Raw genomic sequence first — 13180 nt, 5'->3', positions numbered from 1 at the left:
TGCGCATGCGGTCAGATCTGGACGGAGAGGTGTGGGTGAAGAGAGAGTAAAGGAAAGGAAGCGACTGGATGATTAACATGGCCGTTCCCAGGACATGAGATCACATCTGCACGTTTGGTTCGTTCTGAAATCTCTAGCTTCCGTTTAAATATCACAGATCCCCCACTGACCGCCTGCTCGTTTCAGTATGGATATTCCAAGGACCTGCCTCTCTCAGAACAAAGAGTCTGTTGTCATGGCAAATGAAATGTCCCGATAGAGAGGAGGGTAGCTAAGCAAATCAGAGAGGTTTAGGGTGGCCACCTAATTCGTGTCGGGGGGACTGAGCCACAAACTACTTTAAACCTGAAAGGCTCCTGTGTTTGGCTAATTAGTTCAATTCTTCTTGTGCCTTTACTGGTTTGTTTCCTTGATTGAAAGACTCACCCAGCTGTTTCCCATTAACATTAGTGACACGTACATGATTATAGGAGACTGACCAATCAGCACACAGCAAGAACTCAGTGCTAAATTGAAATCTTTTTAATTGAGGTGTTAGTTTACAAACCCTGTCTCAGCTCATGGTGCCCCCCTCCCCCATCACAGATTAGGTGGCCACCCTACAAACGTCACCCGTTTACTCTAAGACGACGGGAAGCATGTCGATGTGGAGGTGATGTATTGCCAACGAAGGGTTAATTCATTAATGCCGTACTGTAAGTCTTCTGGGAGCACAGACACAGTGATGAAAGGAGGGGGGGGTCTGTGAAGATGAGGGCTCTCAGATACGCCCCACTGACCTGAACACTAGCTGGATTCGCTGCAATCTGTTCAGAAGAAATAAATGCATGTGAGATGTGACTTATTGTTCAGCTTCAGTACCGTGGGGAGTGACTGTAGATCAAACGCACCTCATTATAGACTCATTTTTGGAGCTTTATTAGATATTTAGCACTTAATATACTTTAAAGTGAAAGCTAAATGGAATGAAGCACCATACAATAGCTTATTCAGTAAGGCAAGAGTCCACCTTGGATGGGATGCCGGTCTATCAGAGAGCTCATACACTCACACTTTGTGGGCAATTTAGAAATGTCGTTTCAAGTAGTTGTGTCTATTTGGACTGGGGAAGGAAACCAGAGAATCCATAGAACCGCCAATTCTGTGGGGGTGAGACGATAGCTGATTTGGACCTTATCAGTGTTTCTCCCCGAATCTCTACCCCTGTCCATATCTTCTGCATTCAGCACGTGAGTTCCTGGCACAGAACGTTAGCTTGCCTTCGCAGATGTACCATTTTTACGAGATAGTCAAGGTTGTTTGCTTTACATGGGGTACTGATGGTGTAAGTTTTTTCCCACGGCTGTACACAAAGAGGCCACTCTATATTTTTAAACAAGTCTGCCTTTTTAAATCCTGGTTTAATTGTGGTTCTGCTGGCAGAAGGTGACGCTGTGCAGCAGGTTGCTTTGAGGTTAGAAATTTCTAAGGCAGCAGTACTCAAGATCAAGGTGAAGCAGGAGACACTGGGAACGACCAGAAACCAGCCAGGTAAAAGGAGGAAGCGACAATCTAATGCCAGAGACGACTGTTAACTTATCTGAGAATTTCTCATGAATCACAGGCTGACATCAAGTGACCTTCAGAAGGAATGGGAAACAATAAGTGCAGGTGTGAGGTGCACTGATAGGACAGTGTGTATCAGGCTCCTAGAAGCAGGACTGAGGTCCCATAAAGGAAGGAAGAAGCCCTTCAGTAATGAGAAACGGAGAAGAATCAGGCTGCAGTTTTCAGAGAAATATGTATTACTGACAGACGCACACCCACAAATTGAGAAATGAGTGACACAAAAGAATTGTGCTGTGGTCTTTTTCCACGACTGTTTATTTGTTTGCATGATCGCCAAGATTGTAGTGTTCAAAATGGCGTCCGTGCGTTTCGTAAATGAGCGCTATTTCTCATGCTGCATTCTGGGTGTTATGGCAGATGGCATCCACTGTGTAGGTGTGTTCTATCGATATAATTAACACGCCGGACTTCAGACCAGTTTGGGAATGAGTGTTCATTTCCTCTTATCTGCCTGAAGGAGCAAATGTTCCTGGCTGTTCTCCTGTCTTCCCTCCTCAGGAAGTGCTAATTGCTTCACCGGCTGCGTTTCGTCTCGCGGATTAACTCCGGGCGAACATGGCGCTTTAAAAACGGCCGCGCGTCGATTCGAGTCCGAGCCGCTATGCATCCCTCCGAATGCTTTAACGTTCAGCTGCATCATGACCTGATTTAAAAAAAAAAATTTTTATCTTTTAAGCTGCCGTTTGCGTTTACAGCTGATTTCCGCCGCGTCCCCCGCCTTGGTAGTCACTCGTCATAGCGATTCGCCTGCAGAGTCCGTGAAGTCTTTTTGTCAAACCGATAATCACCCCAGCCGTCAACCGAATGACAGGACGCTGACCGTTCCAATGTATTCGTTAAAGTTGCCGGGCAGTTAGGGGCCTAGGGAGCCCGCTGTCTCAGACCACGTTCTACATGCTCCTCGCACTCCTAGATGTGTTGGCGCCCTCTGTGAAACTTTCTGGGTGAGTCTACGGATGGGGGGTGGTCCTTTTTTGTTCGTCAGAGTTGATTGGTTCATGCCCACGGAGTGTGACAGTGACCTCCTTGGTGCAGACTCCCGGATAAACATGACAGCCAATCAGCAGCATGACGTCTGTGTTCCCAGGAGGGAGGCCTGTCGGGGCGCAGTGACTCTCCCATTACATAGAATATTTGGATGAACGTCAAAGGATTTGAATGTAAACAACAGGGGTGAGGGGGGCATTTTGTGATACTTAAACCCACAGATTTGCACGGAGGAAGAAGGCGAACACTCCAATTAATTACCCTCCTAATTATTCACGCCCGGGTGGAGGGCGAGATACCTCGTTAAACAATTAGTAAAATTATTTTAAACCGAGAGTTTAGTGCTGGTGCCTGGGCGTCGAGGCAAATAGACGGTAAGACTCCCCCCCCCCGCCTGTACTGTTTAAATATGCTGCATTGTGCTGTGACACCCCCTCAGACAGAGAATAGCACCTTCCTGAGCCACAAGCACCGCCCACTTGGCACCTGGGAGCGAATCCGCCTCCTCCAATGAGAGTGTTCCGGAGATGAACCGCAGAACATGAGCATCATAGAGCATAGGGGCTTTTCTGCGTCTTATTGTATATAATTCCCGATTTATATTCGGAGGAAGATGCGGCTTATGCTGTGGATCTCCCTAGCGGTCACTCTCTGACAGTAGTAATGAGATCCAGGGATAATGGAATATAAAATTCCCGGGTTAAGGAATTAAATGAAGTTCCCAAGCATTTCGGGCAGTAGGACCAGAGCAGCCGGTCCAAATAAATTTCATGCGGCGTTGTTTAGTGTCATCAGTAAATTCATTCCACTTTCTGACCGGGGTCCAAGACAGAATTTCAGATGGAAGATATTCCAGGGAATATCTGCAGAGAACAGGCATGTGAGGAGAATTTCGCCGTGTGGGGCTTTGAAATCATTTACGGATTGCATGTACCGTGCAGATCGCCTCTCGCTGTTCTCCTTGTTGTCACATCAAATAGATAAAAAGAGGGCGTTCGTTTTAGGAGGCACCAGAGTAGCTGGGCATTACAAATAAGAAGTCAAATTAAAGATTAATACAGGTACTCCGTGGAGGGTAACAGAGAAAGGGTGAGTTCGGAGCTGTACTTACCAGAATCTGGAAGAGAAGATCGGACAGTGGTGCGTTTGACGCTAAAGGTCACGCTCTGTGTTGCGGGGCTCTGTTGAATATTCAAAGGCACGGATCTCCAGAGGAACAGATTAAACTGCCTTGCGAACAGACGCACACGTCACACTCCGGGTAAATAAAGTCCAAGGCAGACGGGTGGAGGTCGCCAGGACTCCCAAACGCAGCCGACACATCAAATGCAGCTACCTTAACGAAGTCACACGATAACAGATGGGCTCTTTGCCGTCTTATGATTCCATAAGATATGGACAATTATTCTTTGACTTTTGCCTGACGTGTCTTCATTTTTAACATCTAAAAATATTTTGGAGGTAAAATCATAGCTGACAGGTTGGATACTAATGACATCAATTTGAGCAGGAGCACATTTTCTTGTCTGCCCCCTACTGGCTTGGAGGTCTTCACTTTACATTGTTACTTTTTCTCCACCTGTGCACTCTCAGGGAAAAGCCCCTACCTGATCTTTACCAATCGCCACGAGATTCGACGCATTGACCTGATTAAGCGGGACTACACGCAGGTGATCCCCACCCTGAAGAACGCAGTGGCACTAGATGTGGACGTCGCCACCAACAAGATGTATTGGTGTGATCTGTTTCACCGCAAAATCTACAGGTGTGTCACCTTCCACCCATATGGCCTGGGCAGCTTCTGGCCCTGCAGGATCCACATTCATATTATTGTTATGTTGGCAATATATTTTGCTCATGGGAGAGTTAGTCACACAAAAATGTTCTGAGGGCAGAAGGAGAAATTATTGGTTCAGGGAGCTGGCCAATTAGATTTGAGAGGAGGTGGGTCCAAGCAGTCAGACACCTTGATCCTGCCTCCTGTAGTTGCTTGGACCCACCTTCTCGCCAATCTGATTGGCTATCTCCCTGAACCAATCATTTTTCTTCTGCCCTCAGAACATTTTCTTGCAAGTCAAACTCCTACGAGCGTGTTATTCAAGTCCAGTCATTCACTTAAAAAAACAATCACACGTAATATGAATTTGATGGCAGAGAAATTTTATATATGTATTTAAATGTAGAGGGCGCTGTGGCTCTCTGGGTAGCACAGTGACCTCACCAACTGGCTCTTAGGGTCCATTTTGCCCCAGCTCCCTTTGTGTGGGCTTGTATATTGTTAGGGGCCTGTTGGTCTCCTTCAGGTTGTCCTCTGCCTCACTCCCTGTTCCTCCTAGGTCTGCATCGCCGTGTCGAATAAGTAGTTATGGAAACTGCATAGGTGGGGTTTCGGGTTACAGAGGGAGCCGGTGCCCTTAGACTTCCCGTTCTCAGTTAGCCCTTCTGTAAGGCCATAGCTGATTGGTTAGCTGGGGCTTTTTGGAGCCACCTGCACATGAAAGAGAACAAGGCCTCGACCTCTGGAGGGATGGGTTTCGATGATTGGCCGGCAGCTGTCATGTGACTGGCGAGAGGCGTGGCCGGCTGACCGTAACGTGTTCATGAGCAGGACACTCCGTCTGTGTCAGTGTGTCAAAGGAAGTCCGACTCTGACACAGTTACTCTCCAAGGGAGCCTTTGGTAGAAACAGAAACGCTCATGTTAAACCCTGGCTAGACAATCTGAATGCATTATTATAATTATTAAACTTCCGCGGTGTTTGTCCTGGATGTTGCAAGCGGATCCATATCCCCAAGGAGGATCGGCTCTATTTTCATCTAAATTATGCGCCAGCTTTGTCATTTTAATACCGACATTCATCCAGCTCCCCCCCCCCCCCCCCGTCTCCCTCTTGTCTCGTCTCCCGAAAGCCGACAACTGCAGGAACAATGGGAATAAAGGCCGTGCCGCGGGAAGTCGCGTCCGCCAGCCGCTGCCCCCCCCTCTCCATCTTGCCGCTGCGTGATTAACGTCGCGGCGCTGATGTGACTCGCCCGCTAATTAATTCCGAATTAGCGTCACTTAGCTGGCCACGATTTTCATTTTTCAGACTAATTGAGACGTTTGCGGGGAGCAGGGGAACTGGCCAGGCTCCCCAGCATCCGTGGGGCATGTTTAACCAGCTCCTGTCCCGTTCAGTACCCCCATCAGGGGCTGGGAAACTCCAGATTAGTTCAGCTCCAGAGCTCTGTTTCATTTTGGCTGCATTCTTTTGTGTCTTAATCTGCATCAATGTCGACTTAATAACGGTATAACGTGCTGGATCTTAAAGACATGAGAATATCCTTTGGGACAGCAGAATATCCTCGAAGTTCTCCTAAAAAATAAAGTTCCAGCATTTTCATTAATAATAGGAGTAACAAACGACTCACTGTCTACCTTTGTCAGGTCAGGTGGCTCTTATGAAAAAAAATGCATTATGGGTAATATGGTGAGATGTGCAACATATACCATGAAAGTTATGACTTTTCTGACAGAACTTGTTGTGTCTAATGGACTAAGTTTACTCCCTTGTGTTCTTGTGTAGTGCTTACATCAACAAGGCCAGCGACTCCTCCCAGCAGATAACTCTGATTGACTCCGCCCTGCACTCCCCGGAAGGCCTGGCCATTGACTGGGTCCACAAGAACCTCTACTGGACTGACTCGGGGGACAAGACCATCTCAGTAGCCACGGGGGACGGTAAGAAGAGGAGGGTGCTGATCGACACGGAGCTGAGTGAGCCAAGGGCCATCGCCGTGGATCCCAAGCAAGGGTGAGTGATGGGCTGTGGTTCATATCAAGAGAGTGGGAAGCCGGAGAGGAGCTTGGGATTGAGGGAATCCTTCTGCAAAGGGGTTTCTGCATACTTCCTTAACCGCAGCTGTTAGTAATCCAATCAGTTATATTTGTCACACAGTTATAATCTGTACAGTGTGCAGTGAGATATTTGGTGGTGTAGCTTCTGTGACACACATGTATGAAGAGACAATGCATTAAACAATAATCATAAATGTCCATAAATAGTGTGCAATTAGCAGAATATTAGCAATTAGCAATTCAGTCACTATTTACATATGTCAGTGGGAGTGTGTATGGGATGGACATACGTATGTTCAGTAGTCTGTGATGGAACACTGGTCATGCTCAGGTCCTAGACGGTGTGTTCATTAATTGCCCTGTGGGAATACTGAACACGGAATAAGGCTTTAATTCCGGTGCTCTGCTCTGGTCTTCACTTGGAGCTGGAGCGGGCTAAGAAGTATTCCCCGAAAAGGATCCTCTGGAATTCCCTAGAGCTCTGCATTTAGCCTACATAGTGTCTGTAAACATTCCCAGGCTGCGTAAATGTAGGAGATGTAGGTCTCCTTTTCCAGGACAGCGTGAGCGCTTGGGGACCTTCTGGGTTTGGACCAGAGTCATGTTTGCAAACACGGGATCCCCCATACTGGTGTGGGGAATCCCCCATACTGGTGTGGGGATCCCCCATACTGGTATCGGCATGACGTGCTGCTTCCTTTGGTGGGCCATAATTCTGTGCGGTTACATTCGTTTGGGAGATGAAGCGCTATGTACGCACCGACAACGACGGCATTGCCAAACCCTGCATCTTACACCTGGAGCTGCTCCCGCACTGCCTGTCTGTGCTCCAATATCCAGTGGGGCTTTGCATTTTGCAGGTTCATGTACTGGTCAGACTGGGGAGCCCAGGCCAAGATCGAGAAGGCGGGAATGAATGGAGTGGACCGTCAGGTGCTGGTTTCTGACAGCATCGAGTGGCCCAATGGGATTACGCTGGGTAAGACCCCCTTGGGAGGGTGGAGAGGCCCACCCCCTCACCCACGACAGCCCCACCCCTCATCTGAGAGACTCATTCACAGGCCCGTGTTCATAAATCACTCAATAGTTAGGAAACCCGAAAGAAATTGTACAACCAGCGATGTCAATGTATCCGTGATTCCTTTACCCCCAGAACATAACTCAATCCGGCTAGTGGTTACAGTGAGTGGGGGGGGGGTGGTTTAAGGCAGTCTTAGATGCAGAGCCAAGCAGGAGCCTTGGTCTGCAAAAGAAAAACAAATTATTTTGTGTAGCGAGAGCTGCTGCTGTGGCCCCCGGCCCCGCCAAGAATAGTGGCTTCTCTATTCTAATATTGATTTTCCCTTTGAGGCGCCGGCGATGATTGCATTTAGGGGGGATCTCGGGACACGAATGCCGAATGAATATTCTGGGTTCTGAGGGCCTCCCGCCGCTGTCATTGCAGACCTGGCCAGCAGGAGGCTCTACTGGGTCGACTCTAAGCTGCACCTCATCTCCAGCATCGACCTGAACGGAGGCAGCCGGAAGGTGCTGCTCTCCTCCTCTGACCACTTGGGCCACCCCTTCGCCCTGACGGTGTTTGAGGTGAGGCTCTCGCGTGGGGGGGGGGGGGGGGGGGCGGGGGGTGCCAGGCCTCACTGTATGAGACAGATCACTGGGCGCTAGATTAATAGCGCCGGGGAGGGAACCGCCTCTGAGACCGGAATCGAATTAAAGAGGACCAGGATTCTTGCTTTCCTGCCGCTGTGGCCCTGGTGCAGGTCGTCCATCATGGACCGGAGGGGAAATAATGTGTTTTCCTCATTGTTTTATTTTTAGCAGAGGGGGGGGGGGAGCAGGATCTGACCAGTAATATGCTGAGAGGCTGTGACTGGTGCTGTGGTCCTTTTTGGGGGAGTAGGGTGTCTTTACATAGGTCACCAGACATCCCCCCCCCCCCCATTTCACCAGTGCCGGTTCTTGCTGTCTTGGGAGAAGTGTGGAGAATGAGCTGAGGATGTTATAAACCACATGGGAGTGGCTGACAGGAAGTGGGAGTGGCCTGATGGGGTGTGGGTGTGGCCCAGTTGGGTATGGGTGTGGCTTTACTAGATCTCGGCGTGGTCTGACAGGAAGTGGGAGAGGGCTGGCATTCGAGTAGCCTGGCAGGGCATGGGAGTGACCCAACAGGGTGTGGGAGTGACCCAACAGGGTGTGGGAGTGCTGGTGGATGATTATAAATAGCCGCTGTCACCATATGCGATGTTGACGCCCTAATGGCACAGGGTCTAACCCCCGGGCTCTGCGCTAACTACCACCTGATGCTCTATCAGGGTAAAAAATGAAAGTCTGACAGTGATTCACTGCTGGTCGTCACACATGGGGGATGGGGGCTCCTTCCTGAATCTGGTCACTAGCTTTGCTGTGCGTCTTCCATGCACTTCCCCTGCTGGGAAAAAAAGATTCGTTAGATCACAGAGAAAACGGTCGACTGTCAGCTCATCATTCTCCACGCAGTTATGAAAAAAAAAAAGGTGAAATTGCTCTGTAGAGTTTTCAAACGGCAAAGCTGATGCTCGCGGGTCTCCGTGGCGCATTTTGGAATGAGCTTCAGCCTTAATGAGACCTGCTGGTGCTTCAGAAGAGCTGAGTGGGAGAGCCTGTGATGCAAGCCCTGAGCACGCACGTGTATCTGTGTGTATCTGTGTGTGTGTGCGTGTATGGGTACGTGTACATGCTGCCCCCTGCAGGACCGGATCTATTGGACCGACCTGGACAACGAGGCCATCTACAGCGCCAACCGGTTGACAGGCCGCGATGTGGCCACACTGGTGGAGCACCTGAACAGCCCCCTGGACGTGGTGGTGTTCCACGAGCTGCGGCAGCCCAGTGGTGAGTGGGTGGTGGGGAGAGAACGTGTGTTACGGTCTGTAAGGGGGTTTGAGGGAGGAGGAAGTTAAGTGTGATTCTAGGCTCTTTTTATCACCCATCCATCCATCCATCCAATCCAATCCAATCCAGCTCATTCTCTTCTCTGGTTATTCTCCTCACATTTGTCTTCATTCCATTATTCCCTCCACACGCCTTATTTGCTCCTTTGCTCTGGATGTTTCTGTCCAGCTCCTGACAGCTGTAACTTGGGCTCTCTGCCCAACGGTGGCTGCGAGTACCTATGCCTGAAAGCCCCCCAGATCACAGAGCACTCCCCCAGGTACACCTGCGCCTGCCCAGATGGCATGGAGCTGGGGCCGGACATGCGACGCTGCGTGGCAGGTAAGGGCACACGCCACCCCCCCCCCCCCCACAAACCAATAAAAGCCTGTGGGGTTGCGAATGTCATCTTAACAAAATCACAGGGCCCCAGATGTAATGCTAGGGGCTTTATAATTAGCATGTGTATCTGATCTGGGGGGGAGGGGTGACCAGGGAGGAGGCCGAGGAGGGTCCTGCTGGCTCGTCAGGCGCCAATGCTGCATGGGTGGGGGGGGGCGGGGGGGGGTCATGACTGTAGTGTGACCAGGCGGTTAAGGCTCCAGGTTAATCCGACACTATGTCTTGTCACTCGTGTGAGACCCTAGAAGGGTTGCTGGTGTCTTGTGACCCTTGGTGCTGTCATGTGACTTTTGGTGGTATCATGTGACTCTTTGTGGATGCGTGTTTGTTTTGGCGAGACCCTGATTAAATGGGCCATCTTCCTCCCCAGCCACTCCACCTGTCAGGCATAAAACGACAGCAGCACCCGCAACGACCACAACTTCAATGACGACAACCACCACCTCCAGACCAACGACGACCACCATCACCATCACCACCACCCCAGCTCCTCCACCACCCCCCACCACACAGGGCACCACATCCCAGATGGGCACGACGTCCCAGATGGGCACGACGTCCCAGATGACCACCCCTCCCAGCCCCACCTCTCCATCCAGCCCAGAGACCTCCTACAGCCCCCTCCCTACCTTCTCCTCCCCAAAACCGGCCTTCTCCCCCCCCACACAGCCGGACGCCATCCTGCGGGACGACAGGAACCTGTCCCACCTCTGTAAGTGACACTCCCCTTCCCCTGCCCCCTCTGTTGAACCCCCCCATCTCCCCCCAGCCTAACAGCAGATAATTCACCAGAAAGTTAAATGACTTCTGTAGAAATGAAGGCTTCTTTTAAAATAATTGTTCTTTAAATCCATCATCTGCGTGTAGCATGCAGAGGAGAAGCGACTATAAAAAGCAGTTTTAGACGCTCCAGGTGATGGATGCTCCTTCCGAATGGAGCTGTCATCGGCCCCCGGGGGTGTCGGCAGGCGGCGGCAGCCCTATCTGATCCGTGCCCCTCCCTCTGGAGTCCTTCGGTAGTTTTACTTTCGCTCTGCACCCCACGCAGACGTCTCTGGTGGGAATGGGTGACACCCGCTGGGTATCAATGGGGGAGCGACCCCGGGGGCTGTGAGCGCCGGGAGGGTGCTGCTCCTCCTCCCCCTCCCGACCTCCCCGTTCTCCCCGCCCCCCCCCCTCCTTCTCTGTTGCTGCTCTGTTCTGTTTTCCACAAAGACCCTGTTTTTTTTTAATTACAGCAGCACTAAGGACCTATGTGCCTCTAATTGCAAGCGAGAGGGGTGTGATTTATAGGGGTGGGAAGGTCTGGGCTCGGCAGAATGCTCCATGGTGGGCCCCTCGGGGTAGGGAGGTAGATGTATCAAAACTGAGCCCCACTCCCCCAACAACCAGAAAGCCATGACAGCAAGCGATGGGAGGGGTCAAGCAGGAGAGCAGATCACCCCCCCCCCCCCTGACCTCCATGTCCCCCCCTCTCCCACAGCCGGCAGTGAACACTACCTTTTTGGCAGCATCACCACGGTCTCCGTCCTCAGCGTCGTGGCCCCCATCGGTAGGTGCCTCTGCCTCTCCAGTCACACACTCCTGGCCTTTCTGTGCTCCCTGCTTACTGGCCAAATCTACAGGAACACACCGGGCAGGCGTCAGAAGCAGGTGTTGGCAAGCAAGCGTAGCGATTCCGGCTTTTCGTCTGAGCTCAGCGTTCGTAGGTATTGATGCTGGGTCTCCCTTGGGAGTCGTTTTTGCGGCGAAACGTTACGCGAGGCGCAGTTCAGACTCTCCTCTGGAGCGGCGCGGAACATAAACCTCGTCTGTATTCTTTGCTCGTTCTGTTTGAGGCTTCTGCTCTGTTTGAAGGCATGTTAGCTACGGTATCTGCTCGAGGTCTCCTACAGGTCTGTAACATAACTGCGAGCTTGTAGCTTGTGGTATGCAAACAAAAATGAGGTGTTTGAGTACGCACACCCTACCTGGGCAGACAAGCTATTAACTAGTCAAGCGGTAGTAAGTTTGAAACTCTGGGGTAATTTCTCATTAGCGTAGATGAGTGAAATCGCATAAGCAAAAGGCATAGCGGCGGGAAACATTTCCATGTTAAGTTCTGCACATAATTGAGTTCAAATAGATTTTTATTAGGTAAGTAGTGATTGTGCTGATGATTTTTTTCCACCTACACCAGAGTCTGTGTTAGAAAAGTGTAAATCTCCATTCCCTGCTGTCTGGAGCATGTGGAAACCTATAAAGCAGGAAGATCCTTTTTTGTTCCTGCTTATGAGAGGGTGGGGTGCACATCAGGTCCCCCTTGAGGAGAAGAGGTGCTTAAGCTGGATAGTGAGTCTGTTTATATGCAGGCCAGGTGCTGCAGCTGACTCACTGTTCCCTGTTTTATTCCTTGAACTTCTTGCTCTGATTGATAATATGTCCTGCCCAACCCTGATTTGCATGGGATGCGCCGATGTTTGCATGCGATCTCCCACTTCCCGTGGCCTCTAACCTCAGCGTCACTGGCTGCAGTGGTCGTCGGCCTGCTCTGCACTGCGGGCTACCTCACCTGGCGCAACTGGCGTCGGAGGAACACGAAGAGCATGAACTTCGACAACCCCGTGTACCGCAAGAGTCCAGAGGAGGGCGACGACGAGATCCACATCGGCCACGTGTACCCCGCAGTGAGTGGAGGCGTCCGCCAGCCCTTCATCGCCCTGCCACTAGGGGGCAGCGTCCCAGACTCCAGCTCTCACTGGTACTCGGCACAACCAATGCTCTGCAGTACTAAGTGATGCCTGTGGGGGGGGCGCACTTGGGGGGGGGGGGCAGTACTCTGAGCCACTGAACCCATTTTTCATGCCTGATTTCTCCTGGCGAACCTTCACTGATGTGTACGAGGTTTGGGGCAGAGAAAACGGGGTTTGCTTGGGGTTGCGTGTGTCAGATGTACGTTTTAATTCCGTGTTCCTCTCATTGTCAGCTTGTCTCATTGTCAGAAATCAGACCTGCTCGCGTTATCCTCAGAAAAAAGGAAGTGAATGCAGTAAGCACCTTAGATGACAGGACAATCTGTAACCATGGCTGTCGATGTCTTTATATTCATATTTATTTAAGGATGAAATACGATCGTGAAGAAATTTTATTTATTTATTTTTTTTTGCTGCCATGGTCTATGAAGGGGAAGATAGGGAGGCGGAGGGGTAGCTCTCCTTGCTGCTATTGGCCGGTGAGCGCATGGCAAATGAGGGAAGGCGTGGACACGCCTCTCAATGGGATGGTCGCTGGGGTGCTGCGTGGGGTCAGGTGTTCAGGGTACGAGTCACTCAGCTTCATATCAACCTCTGACCCCTGACCCCATAGCGCCGCGACTGGCTTCTTGGTGCTGGTTTGGTTCCCCGCTTCAGCTTGAGGTCGCGATCCCCCTCTCACTCTCTCTCTCCTCACCACTCCG

At 50.8% G+C, this 13180-nt stretch overlaps 1 protein-coding gene across 2 annotated transcripts in view; it reads left to right on the top strand.

Moving 5' to 3' along the window:
- Positions 1–12543, top strand: part of lrp8 (low density lipoprotein receptor-related protein 8, apolipoprotein e receptor) — a 91393-nt gene extending 78850 nt beyond the window's left edge. Inside the window, exons 11-20 of one of the 2 annotated variants that reach the window (XM_048976087.1) lie at positions 4189–4360; positions 6161–6388; positions 7293–7411; positions 7877–8016; positions 9162–9303; positions 9532–9684; positions 10115–10456; positions 11228–11296; positions 11370–11453; positions 12244–12543. In XM_048976087.1, the coding sequence (XP_048832044.1) occupies positions 4189–4360; positions 6161–6388; positions 7293–7411; positions 7877–8016; positions 9162–9303; positions 9532–9684; positions 10115–10456; positions 11228–11296; positions 11370–11453; positions 12244–12521 (1727 nt within the window). In that variant the 3' untranslated portion in view covers positions 12522–12543. The remainder of the gene's footprint in view (positions 1–4188; positions 4361–6160; positions 6389–7292; positions 7412–7876; positions 8017–9161; positions 9304–9531; positions 9685–10114; positions 10457–11227; positions 11297–11369; positions 11454–12243) is intronic. The other variant, XM_048976088.1, reaches the window with a different exon arrangement.
- The last annotated feature ends 637 nt before the right edge of the window (positions 12544–13180 follow it).

Source organism: Brienomyrus brachyistius, chromosome 15 (genome assembly GCF_023856365.1).
Source record: "Brienomyrus brachyistius isolate T26 chromosome 15, BBRACH_0.4, whole genome shotgun sequence".
Lineage (NCBI taxonomy): Eukaryota > Metazoa > Chordata > Actinopteri > Osteoglossiformes > Mormyridae > Brienomyrus > Brienomyrus brachyistius.
Note: the sequence above shows the minus strand (reverse complement) of the source record. Positions and strands in the feature narration are given on the sequence as shown.